Below are 12,375 nucleotides of genomic sequence, written 5' to 3' on the forward strand. Positions count from 1 at the left end.
CTTTTTGAGATGAAAGCTTAGATCATGACTCATCTTCCATCTTGTCTAATAGCATTTAAAACTATAAATCTTTTAAGTGTTAGCTGCATTCTCCAAATGTTTGTGTCACATATTATCATTCATTACAAAATAGCTTTACATTGTGACATTTTTGTATTTTTATGCCTAATTGATTTCTCCATTGCATTGTGTTCAGTATGTTCTTTATAGCGGTCCTTAGAAATTTGCTGATACTTTTATATATCGTAGACAATAGCTGCGGTTGGAATCATCACGTGATTAGCTGATAATAGTCATTCTCCAAGATTTAGCAAATTTCTGTGCAGGCTAAACAGATAAAATAGCGGCCTCTATCCTGAAACTTTCCGCATTTTTTTTTTTTTTTTTGAGACAGGGTCTCCGTATGTTGTACAAACTGGAGTGCAGTGGCTATTCATGGACATGATTAGACTATACTGCAGTCTCGAACTCCTGAGCTCAAGCTATTTTCCCACCTCAGTTGACCAAATAGCTGGAACCATAGGCCCACACCACCACACACAGCTCATCTTTCAGGATTTTTGATGATGACCTCTCCAATTTTCCTGGAGATGTAGCATTGTTGTGGTTTACTAACCTGGCTTCTACTTGGCACTTGTAATGGTCAGGGAACCTAAGTGGAAATTCTGACAATAGTCAAGTATGTCTATCTCAAATATACACATGGGAACAAGAAAAATAAGCACAGGGCAGGTCCAGGGACTTACTGAGCTGCCTGAGAAATGACAAGCTGGGGTGCAAATTCCATTTATGATCTGACCTGAAAGGAAGCCAATTGTCAAAGAAATGTCGAGTCACAGCCACATCAGAGTATCAATGGTGAATTTGGAGCTGATAGCACAGTCATAGACTTAAGTCTCATAGTTCACCAATTCTCTTAATATATATTTAACCTATCCACTGAATTTTTAATTTCAACTTTTCTTTATAACCATATATTCTATTTTGGACAATTCTCAATTATCTGCCCAATTTTTACTTTACTTTAAATTTTAATAGAGACAGGATCTTACTATGTTGCCCAGGCTGGAGTGCTGTGGCTAGTCACAAGTGCCCATAACAGCACACTACAGCCTTCAATTTCTGGCCTCAAGTAATCCTCCTGCTTCAGCCTCTCAAATAACTAGGATTATAGGCGCATGCCACAGCACCCAGCTGCCCAATTCTATACACCTTGCCATTTTACCATTTTTGTTACTCTTTTATTTCATTATACGTATTAAACAGTCATTTCAAATTCTATATCTGATAACCCTGGATCTGCCATCTCTGTAGAGCTTATTCTACAATTTGTTTCTGCTAACTTTCGTTTATGATGGCATCTTTTTTGGCAGAGTAGTTTTGTTTCTTGGCTTCATCTCTGAAGACCGGACTTCCACTTCCATCCCCCAGTCAAACTGCAGGCTTGTAAGCCTCCATAGTTGAGGAAGATGGGAGTTCTGGGGATGAGTGTTCAGAGTACCAGCATGCAACAGAGAAAGGCATGTGAGTTCCAGGTTGCTGCTTATGGGGTTGGTAGCAAAAGACAAGAAGGTTACAGAACTCTGTTTTGGGGCAGGAGTTATGCAAGGGAACCCAGACCTATCTATACTCTTCTGGCTCTTCTAACTCCAAAATGTAACGGGAACCCTTACTCTCAGGAAGTGGACTTTAGTAGTGATGCCCTGTGAATGCTCTCCAAAAAACCTCAGTCGCTGTGTTGCAGACATAAAACACAGGGGATCCTGAAGGCAAGGCCCTTTGTTGTAGAACTACAGCTGCCACTTATATCTTGCTCTTCAGGCAACTTAACACACTTAGAGTAGCAATCAATGAATTCGAAATACATAAAGTAAATGATTCAAGCTGACACAGGGAAAGAAAAAATATCACTTAGTCAAAATTTATTTCAAAGCCTGAAAACATTCAGACTAATCAAAATGGTACTACTGTAATTTCTTATAACACATAATATAAAAGCTTTTGAAAAATATAGACACAACCCCTAAACAACACACTATCCGATTCTCAAAAGCAATGGCTATTTAACCAGATATAAAGGGACAATAACATATCAAAGAACTTTCACATACCTAAAGAGAGCATTTAGCAGCAAGCTAGTCAGACAAAACACAAATATTTTCACATTTCCCATGTTTGTTTTCAACTTTACTTCATAAAGCCACTGACAATTGAGGCTTCTTTCAAGTGTAAGATTTCTAAAATTAAAAACTGTTTTTGACATATTTTTATAAAGAAATAAAAAGCAAACACAATCCAACTGTATTTATATGAGTCCCTCTTCTCCAACAGCTTTAGATGTTTTTCTGAATACTTTTTATACAAAATAAAGTATTTTTATTAAAATCAGTTCTAATTCATTTATGCAGATTAGGGGAAAATGATTCATAATAAATTAACTTCAACATTACCTTCTATCTATCTGCTTCTACCTGTATCTCCCCCATCACCACCAAATCTGTTGCTACAGTGAACAATGATGCAATGTACTGTTTGACAGGGTCCAGAGCAATCTGTAATCTGAATTTCCCACATATTAGTTAGTAGGAGGAAAACTCCACAGTATGAAGGCTATTAAACTAAAACTTCATGCTCTTCCCTCAAGCTGTAAGTAGTCTTTAGACTAGCATTCAATTACATCATGCATATACAACTACACCCATTTAGATTTGCCTTGGAATATAATCAATTTCAAAGCCTTAAATATTAAAAATAATTTTATAACTATTTCATAGTTTAACTGGCTCTTAAATAGTTTTGCTGGGGGGGAAACATTTTGTGTTCTTTAAGAAATTGATACGTGTCAGTGTGTTCACTTAAATCTTGAGAAAACCTAAGGATGAAGTCTGTTGTTTTGTTTTTCCTAGAAAAGGAAAAAAGAAAAGAAAAATGTTGAAGAACAAGAATATTTACTGTTAAAAAGAAGAAACATTATCCAGCAAAAAGGAGACATACAGATTTGAAAACACTTATTTTACTGTCTTCAACGGCAACAAAAAACAGATAGGCAGGGGAAGTCCAGAGGACTCAGAACTGAAGCAGCTCTATACAATAATGAAGTTGCTACAATGTGACTGCAAAGAAAATGACTAAAACAAAATTTTATAAACATCTTCATGTTTGTAATGTATTAATGCCCAAAATATCGAAAATACAAAGTCTGAGTTTCTTTCCCGCAGGTTTATGATAAACTATCAACCTTCTATTTAATGCATTTCCTTTTTTTTTAATTATAGAGATGGGGTCTCGCTATGTTGCCCAGACTGGTCTTGAACTCATGAGCTCAAGCAATCCTCCCACCTCAGCCTCCCAAAGTGCTCGTATTACAGGTGTGAGCCACTGCACTTGGCCTTAATGCATTTACTTTTATAAGCCTTCTCTGTTTAGAAGTACACACTATACAAGTACATACATGCTGGTATTTTACCATGAAAATTTTAATTTTCATCTCAAACTAGTGACTTGCCTTTTTACCCATACTTATACACATGTAATACCTTTCTAGTGGTACATTTTAATCAATATATATTCTTTAAATCTTGATTTTTAACTGAATCTTTTTCGTGCTATGACATGATGGCCTTAATTTAACAGTTGAAGCATGATACGGTAACTACGTTGTACTGTTCAAACTAATTCACAACTGTAGCAAAGTGTTTGATTTTTAGTATATAACCAAGATGAGGCTAGACAGTAATAAACACAGAAACACTAGAAAACAGTGAATGAATAAATATGATTTTTCATCAGTGGCCATTCATTATTTTGCTTTTAGAAACCTGGAAGAAATTGTCTTCTTTGACTTTCAAATGTTCTGGTAAATCTAGTTGTTTCTTAGCTTCTTCAATATCACCTTGAATTGCTGAAATAAGTGACTCTGCAGAGAGAATATACCAGGTAAAAATGATGAAAACCCGTTAACATACTTTTTACTACTCCTGTGTTTAGCCTCTCCTAAAAACTCACAGGCTGGCAGTATCTCTGGCACAGGGTAGATACCCAATAAATGTTTGTTCCATCACTCCTTCCAGGCCTAAGTCAATGGTACACAAAAGATATGTCCCTAGGCCAGACACAGTGGCTCACGCCTGTAATCCTAGTACTTTGGGAGGCTGAGGTGGGCAGATCACCTGAGGTGGTCAGGTGTTCAAGACCAGCCTGGCCAACATGGTGAAACCCGTCTCTACTAAAAATACAAAAATTAGCAGGGCGTGGCGGTGGGCGCCTGTAATCCCAGCTACTCAGGAGTCTGAGACAGGAGAATCACTTGAACCTGGGAGGTGGAGGCTGCAGTGAGAAGGGGCACCACTGCACTCCAGCCTGGGCAACAAAGAGCAAAACTCTGTCTCAAAAAAAAAAAAAAAAAAGGGTATGTCCCTAATCTTATAATTTAAGAGAAAGGCACAGGCATAAATGTACACCACAAATATCAAATGGAGGAAAAAAGCATTCACTATTCTTTTTGGTTGGTATTTACACTTGTAAAAGAAACTTTATAACAGAGTTAAAACCATCACACTGCACTAATACATACCTGATAACAATTGTTTCAAATGTTCTCTGATTTATTATATCTCAAACTTCAGGCATTTTGAAAGACTTCATTAACTTCATACTGCTGGAGAGAAGCAGCCAGCCTGCTAGGTTCAAAGCTAGGCTCTGATAGTTACTATGTGACTTTGAGAATGTTACTTAATCTCTCTGTGCCATTTCCTCATCTGAGAAATAGGCAAAATAATCCCTCACAGGTGAAAGAAGATAAATTCATGTAAAGCACTTAAAACGGTGCCTGGCATATATTAAATGCTCAAATATTATCTGTCCTGCCATCATTATTACTGGTAGTAGTGGTAGAGGTACCTGCGGTAGCAGTAGTAATATTTAAGAAGATCAAAATAAGAACTTACCTAAGGAATCAAAGTTCTTTTCTGGTCTCAGGTAGCCAACAATGGCGACATTGAGGATTTCCCCATAGAAGTCCTCTTTGAAGGTATGCATGATATGTGTTTCCTGTAGTCAAGACATGTTAGAAAGAGTGCTGTCAGACTACAGTGCACTGAAATCTGAAATATATCTTCATATTTATGGGGAGTTAATTTAAATGAAACAATCAACACTCCTTAAACTTTTAAAGATTTACGTTAAAATCTAAGTGCAGTTTTTCCTAAATCTTCCCAGCACTCCTGTTTGTGCCCCGATCTTATAAACATAACTAAGTGAGGTGGCAGTGTCTGGCATGATTTGCCGTTACTTAAAACAAACAAACAAACAAACAAAAAAACTAACACCTATCCAAGGAAGTAAACATCTTATCAAGGTGAGAAACCAGGACACCAAAGAGGGAATGAGCAAAGTATTAAAAGACGGTACTACTAAACAACTAGTTGTAAGGTCAGGATTTGCACACCTCTGACACACAACACGTATGGAAACTTCAGAGTTTGGCAGAGTTGAGGACTGATGGGGCAGGAAAGCCACGCAGCTTCCTGATCAGGGAGTGAAGTGGCAAAAGGGTTCAGGACACATTAAAGCAAAATGCTGCATGAGGTAGAAAGTGCCTCAGAAGCTAGTTCAGCTAAATCATCGGGGCAGTACTGTGGTTAAGAGCACTGATTTACAGTCAAAAGTCTGGGTTCCCACACTTGGTTAACTGTGTAACTAGCTTCCAGGGGGCTCAGTTTTCTCGTGTGTAATGGGCAGGGGGCGGTTTGAGTTAGAAGATACATAAAGTACACCATGGCTTTGGGGCCATGAACCAATATATCTGACGTGTATTCTTTCTTTTCAGTAAACATTTGAATAATAATAAAGAAACTAAGATATGTAAGACCAGTCAGGCGCAGTGGGTCACGCCTGTAATCCCAGCACTTTGGGAGGCTGAGGCAGGAGGATCGCTTGAGCCCAGAAGTTTGAGACCAGTCTGGGTAACATGTAGAAACCTCATCTCTATTTAAAAAAATTAAAAATAGCCAGGCATGGTGGCACATGCCTGTGGTCCTTCCTAGCTACTCGGGAGGCTGTCATGGGAGGATCACTTCAGCCCAGAAAGTTGAGGCTGCAGTGAGCTGAGATTGCACCATTGCACTGCAGCCTGGGTGGCAGAGCAAGACCCTATCTGAAAAAACAAAACAAAACAAAACTCTGTTCTTCAACACACCATTGAGTTAAAAAAAAAAAAAAAAAGCAACACACAGTGAAAGCAATTTGTAATATAATACACAGTTCCAACAAAGGAAGTGGATCTAGATGTGTTACTAAGAACTTATTTAAGGTAAGATAACACAATTTTTTTTTTTTTAAAGGGCAAAGGTCTGGCACAGGCACTTCATAGATGTGTGTTACTGGCAAAGGCAAGCAAAAGTTCAATTTTCCGCTGTAAGATACGCCTATGTTTCAAATTCAATTTTTCCTAACACTCAAAAGGCATTCCTTAACTGGCTGTATAATAACATTTTTGTTATCTGAGTAGCTAAAGACAAATTAGTCACGGGCTATTGGTCCCCTCCCCTTCTTTTCCTTCCTCATTCAATAGAATGGTATTTTGTGATCTTTCAATTGTTTTCCTTGTCTCCAAAAAATAATTTTCAAATCATTAATGTTCAAAAATAACTGAAATACTCAGTAAAATGTTAAGTAGTTCTGGGTCATTACTATTGCTTATGCCAGCATTTAGCTCTGTAGTTTTCCAGTAGTGACACACTTCACTTCTATTAACTCCACACAGAACAAAATGTAGCTTAACTGTAATTTGTTTTTGCCACACATTTGAGATGACAAAAGATTCAGCCAAATCTAACAGATAAAACACTGAAGTTGTGGGGTCCTGTAAAAGAGTAGGGCAGAAAAGTATACCCTCAGGTGGTTTAAAAAGGAAAAAGAAAAGCACCAATGTGGGACTGTTATCAATAAGCACCATCCACCATTCACGTAGTAACCTGTTTTATCTTAAGAGGGTGACCAAGTCATTGATGCATGAAGTAAATGGTGAATGAAGTGCATTAACTGTGGCAAGCTCAATTTTATGAAACAGGCTTTTAAATCATTTTTATCTTTGGTAAAGTGAGTCTTTCATAGACAGCAATTGTCAAAGTCAGTATTATAATTTTGGTTTGTAACTCCACTCTTTATTTTCTACATAATTTAAAAAATAAATGCATAAAAAGAAACAATCATTAATCTTTGTTATTTGGTACCACAATGTATAAGGATGTAATTTGAGCTGGATGCAGGCAGTGGCATGCACCCATAGTTCCAGCTCTCTGGAGGCTGAAGGAGGAAGATTACTTAAACCCACGAGTTTGAAGTTACAGTGTGCTATAACCTGGCCTGTGAACAGTCACTGCACTTCAGTCTGGGCAACACAGTGAGACCCCATCTTAAAAAAAAAAAAAAAGATGCAATTTGTGAGTTCTGTATGCTATTGAAATTAAGTTGGTATAAACTTTTAGAATTTCAGGATGTTAAATATAAACCCCATGGTAACCACAAAGACAGTATCTATAGAAATACACAGAAAGCAATGAGAAAGGAATTAAAATGTCACTACAAAACAAAAAAGCACACTACCACAAAAGGCAGTAATAGAGGAAATGAGGGACATAAAAGTTATAAGGCATATAAAAAAAATAGCAAAACAATAGATGTCCCTCCTTATCAGAAATTACTTTAAATGTAAATGAATTAAACTCTCCAATTAAAAGGCAGAGATTGCCCAAAATTCCAGTATTTGAACTATGCTGTGATTACCACTGATAAGCTATTTCTGCAACGAATATTGCAGTATATTCGTTTGATGACTTATATATCTAAGTCATCATACCATTTTCAGTTACAGAGCAAAATATAATGCTTACCATAGACTTCTTCGTATTCTTGTAATATGGGTTCCATCCTATGCTCACCACCATCTTATGGACATCTCCACTTCCAACACTGGCCCAACCATAGTAAATGCCAGTGGATATATCAGCTGGAAGATTATCTACTACTTGCTCAGGAAAATTAGCTAAACAACAGAAGAAAATATTTTGAGTCCTACAAATTTTGTATTAAATGTCTGTAGCCGAGTGCAATGGCTCATGCCTGTAATTCTAGGGCTTTAAGAGGCCAAGGCAGGAGACTCATGTTGAGCTCGGGGGTTTGAGACCAGCCAGGGTAACATAGCGAGATCTTGTCTCTACTAAAAAATTTAAAAATTAGCTGGGCAAGGTGGCCTGCACCTATAGTCTAAGCTACCAGAGAGGCTGAGGCAGGAGGGTCAGTTGAGCCCTACAGATGGAGGCTGCAGTAAGCTATGATCGCACCACCATTGCACTCCAGCCCGAGTGGCAGAGCCAGACTCTGTCTCAAAATAATAATAATAATAGACAAACATCTGTAAAAATCACATGCAAGGCTAATGTAAATCATTACATTCACAAACCTCCTACAACTTTGCCTATAATTATCAATCCCATCCTTACATTTTCCGGCTCAGATTTCCCTCTCCTATTCATGTGGATAAGTTATGAATAAAGTACCAGGTAAGTATATAAAGCTCTCCAAAAAAAGCCATACTCTTTGAGTGGGAAGCAAAAAACAAGTACCAGAGTAGACGGATTTTCAGATCTGTTCTTTCCTAACCAGGTACTGAATCACTTGAAAAGTTTCTTTTGAGACGGTGTCTCACTCTGTCACCCAGGCTGGAGGGCAGTGGCACGATCTCCCCTCACTGCTGCCTCCCTCTCCCGGATTCAAGCGATTCTCCTGCCTCAGGTTCCAGAGTAGCTGGGATGACAGGCACGCGCCACCATGCCCGGCTAATTTTTGTATTTTTAGTAGAGACGGGGTTTTACCATGTTGGCCAGGCTGATCTCGAACTCCTGACCTCAGATGATCCGCCCGCCTCGGCCTCCCAAAGTACTGGGATTACAGGCGTTGGCCACCAAGCCCGGCCAACGTTTCTTATTTTTGAAATACACAAGCTCAGCGCTGACTTAATAAGTCAAGACGCAGCCCTGGCATGTATTTCTAAGGATGAATTACAGTCAGGTCTCAATTATTGAAATTAATGTAGACGGACCAAGAAGGTTAGCTGACTCTCATTCAACCACCTATGTTATCATTTGGACACCACATAATTACAAATTAAAAACAAAACCACCTTAGAGCCGGTTTGCGAGTTCAGCCGATCTGGCCCACGATATGTCTCTAATAGACAAGACAAGCGCCATGCCTGACCAGCTGTACCTCGGCTGGCCAGGGAGGCATGAACCACGGATCCTGCGATTCAACTCCGGCTTCCCGCTCTCACCACCCCTCAACCCCGTTCCCGCGGAGCTCGGAACCAGAAGCAGGAACCAGCTCCCTCAACCTGGCCAACGGTCCTCCGACGCAGACAAGGGGATCCCGGAGGAAAAAGGAAGGGTGTCCTCTCTTGCCCGCGGTCCGGAGGCCCCACGACCCAGTCCCAAGTTCCCGGCTGCAGTCTCTCCCCGCTCCCCACGTGACCCTGCCCGGGGGACTCTGGCCGCCCTGCTCTCACCTGTGGGGATGCCCAGCTGCTTGGAGCCGCGGCCGAAGCCCCGCACCACTTGGCCCCGGCAGAAGTAAGGCAGATGCCTCATAATGCAGTCCGCTCGGGGCATGGGCTGCGGTCCAGTCTGCGCGTCCTGCGGAGCCGCCGTCGACGCGATGCCCAGACCCCGGACCAGCCGGGGGGCAGGAGCGTGAGCTCTGCCTGCCGCGGGGGCGCAGCAGGGGCCGCACTACGCCGACCACACGCCGCGGCGGATCCCTGATGCCGCCGACCCAACAAATACCGCCCGGCAACTCAGAAGCTGCGTCTCCGCTGGCGGGCAGCTGAGACAACCGAAGTAAGTGCCGGGTGTGGGCGGGGTGTGGGGAAGGGGCGGCCCGACGCCCACAGCCGGCCTCCGCGCAGCCGGCGTGCGCTCGCTTCCTCTGCCCAACTCCCCGAGCCCGCTCGGCTTCCGTAGCCCCGCCCCCACATAGCCCCACCCCGCCCCGCCCCGCCGCTGCCGCGCCCCGCGGCGCCCAAGGTCAATATCCCGGGTTTCGTTTCACCCTCAGGCAATGGGAACTAATGTGGAAACCCCGTTTTCAACCTGCGAGCCGCGAAAGCACCATTCTCGAACAATTCTGTTTTGTTTTTTTTTCTCCTTCCTCCTGTTCATAACAATCCGGAAGCCAAAGCGAGACGCTCTTTAGTTTCTTGGCAACCGCTGGATTGAACGTCAGGCATCACTCGTTCGTTTCGCTCTTTAAGTATTTATTAAAGCTCCAAAATTCAGTTCAAAGATCGCCTATTCACAGAGGCTTTAGCTGGCCGCCCTACCGGAAGTGGTCGTTCTCCTCCAGGACCATTGACCACGTTCTGGAGTTACTAATATATTCGAATGTAAGCTCCAGGGGAGCAGTCCCTGTCTGTGACGCTGATAACCCCAGTGACTAGTGGAAGGTTACCGAAATGGGCGGTGACTGTCCCCTCCAGGCTGTCTCCTTGACAACTTCACAAGCCAGATAACAGGCCGTCCCTCTACTGCAATGCAAACAGAGGCCTTCGGACCCTCGGAATTGTAAACACGCACGCTCCTAGGGAAGTAGCTCTGGGTTCACTCACAGGAAAAGCAGGGTGCAAGGTTATAAGAAGGTGCATCCTCTTACCTCTCAAAGACGAAGAAGTTTTTTTATTTATTTTTGAAATTTTTAATCAATGGAATCCAGAGAAGTTTGTTTTTTTCTTTTTTGCTCTGTACATTTGTATAAAATTCTGTCCAAACCGTGTAGTCTCTTTCTACCTTACATGTATGTATCTCTGTTAATATTTACCTGATATTAAATTTATGTTCTAGGCCAGGCGCGGTGGCTCACGCCTGTATTCCCAGTAGTTTGAGAGGCCGACGCGGGAGGATTGACTGAGTCCAGGAGGTCGAGGCTGCAGTGAGCTATAATCACGCCACTGCACTCCAGCCAGGGTGACACAGTCAAAGAACTAGAGAAGAGGAAGGAAAGGAGGGAAGGGAAAGGAAAAGGGAAGGGAAAGTGAAAGGGAAGAAAAGGGAAGGGAAGAGAGGGGGAGGGAAGGGGAGAAGGCCCCAAAGAAGCTGTTATGGTTAGTTACTTATCTATACGGAATTAAACAAAGAATAATGAGAATAACGATAATAGTAATACCGGTAGTAACAGTAGTAATAGCAAGTTGTGAAAAGCAATTAAATTATCTGGAGACGCTTAAGAGTTATTTTAGCAAGGTCTGTACAGGATTCTCTCACTCTTGACTCCCGTCCTTAATAAGAATGTTGCATTCCTTCTAATATAGGGAGGATGTCTCTCACATGGTAATTTCATCTGCTTCTAAGAAACAGAAAAGAAGTCAGAATGATTTTTTTGTATCTACTGTTTTTCAAGTGCTTTTAATTCAAAATAGTCAATATGCAAGAATGGCATATTTTTAACTTCATCAGCAGTGATATGCCAAATAAGAAAAGCCTGGAGGTGAGAACTTGATAAATCATCCCTGGGTCTTACTCCACTAAGCTCTGGGTTGCAAGAAGGTATGAGAATTAAATGAGATAAAATAATTAAATGAGTCATAGGAGGTAAATGAGGAGTGGTGGTTTTAAGAATAGAGAAAATGCTAAGTATTTTTCACACTGTCTCGTGTAATCCTCTCATCAGCTTTGTTGGAAAGCATTAACCTAAACGTATAAAAAGGACGGGGCATGGTGGCTCACACCTGTAATCCCAGCACTTTGGGAGATCCGAGGTGAGCAGATCCCTTGAGCCGAGGAGTTCAAGACCAGCCTGGACAAAATAGGGAGACTTCGTCTCTACAAAAAATTTTAAAATAAAAATAAGAAAGAAAAAAAGAAAAGAAACAATAAAAAGAAAAGAAAGAAGAAAGAAAAGAAGAGGAGAAAGTAAGAAAGAAAATTTTAAAAATCAGCCAGGGCCTGGCACAGTGGCTCATGCCTGTAATCCCAGCACTTTGGGAGGCTGAGGCCAGTGGATCACTTGAGCTCAGGAGTTGGAGACCAGCCTGGGCAACATGGTGAAACCCGGTCTCTACAAAAAATACAAAAATTAGGCAGGAGTGGTGGCGCTCGCCTGGGGTCCTAGATTTACCGAAGGCTGAGGCACCAGAGTCGCTTGAACCTGGCGGCAGCTGCAGTGAGCTGGAGATCACGCCATTGCACTCCAGCCTGGGCGACAGAGCGAGACTCTGTCTCAGCCAGGTGGTGGTGGCTCGTGCCTGTAGCCCCAGCTACTTGGGAAACTGAGGAGTGAGGATCGCCTGAGCCCCGGAATTTGAGGCAGCAGCGAGCTGTGATTGAA

At 41.6% G+C, this 12,375-nt stretch overlaps 1 protein-coding gene across 3 annotated transcripts; it reads right to left on the reverse strand.

The window, feature by feature from the left end:
* Positions 1-1,896: 1,896 nt before the first annotated feature.
* Positions 1,897-10,524, reverse strand: RFK (riboflavin kinase). Of its 3 annotated transcripts, none has more exons than XM_023213311.1 (4): positions 10,146-10,524; positions 7,893-8,044; positions 4,947-5,049; positions 1,897-3,916 (listed from the first exon to the last, which is right to left on the reverse strand). In XM_023213311.1, exons 1-4 carry the CDS (start codon positions 10,165-10,167, stop codon positions 3,786-3,788), a joined length of 408 nt encoding a protein of 135 aa, XP_023069079.1. In that variant the 5' UTR covers positions 10,168-10,524; the 3' UTR covers positions 1,897-3,785. The 3 variants fall into 3 exon arrangements, with proteins under 3 accessions (XP_023069079.1, XP_023069080.1, XP_023069078.1); XM_023213312.3 differs by lacking the exon at positions 10,146-10,524 and adding an exon at positions 9,563-10,057 and having other exon boundaries at positions 1,897-2,902; XM_023213310.3 differs by lacking the exon at positions 10,146-10,524 and adding an exon at positions 9,563-10,032.
* Between the last annotated feature and the right edge of the window lie 1,851 nt (positions 10,525-12,375).

This window comes from Piliocolobus tephrosceles, chromosome 14 (genome assembly GCF_002776525.5).
Source record: "Piliocolobus tephrosceles isolate RC106 chromosome 14, ASM277652v3, whole genome shotgun sequence".
Classification (NCBI taxonomy): domain Eukaryota; kingdom Metazoa; phylum Chordata; class Mammalia; order Primates; family Cercopithecidae; genus Piliocolobus; species Piliocolobus tephrosceles.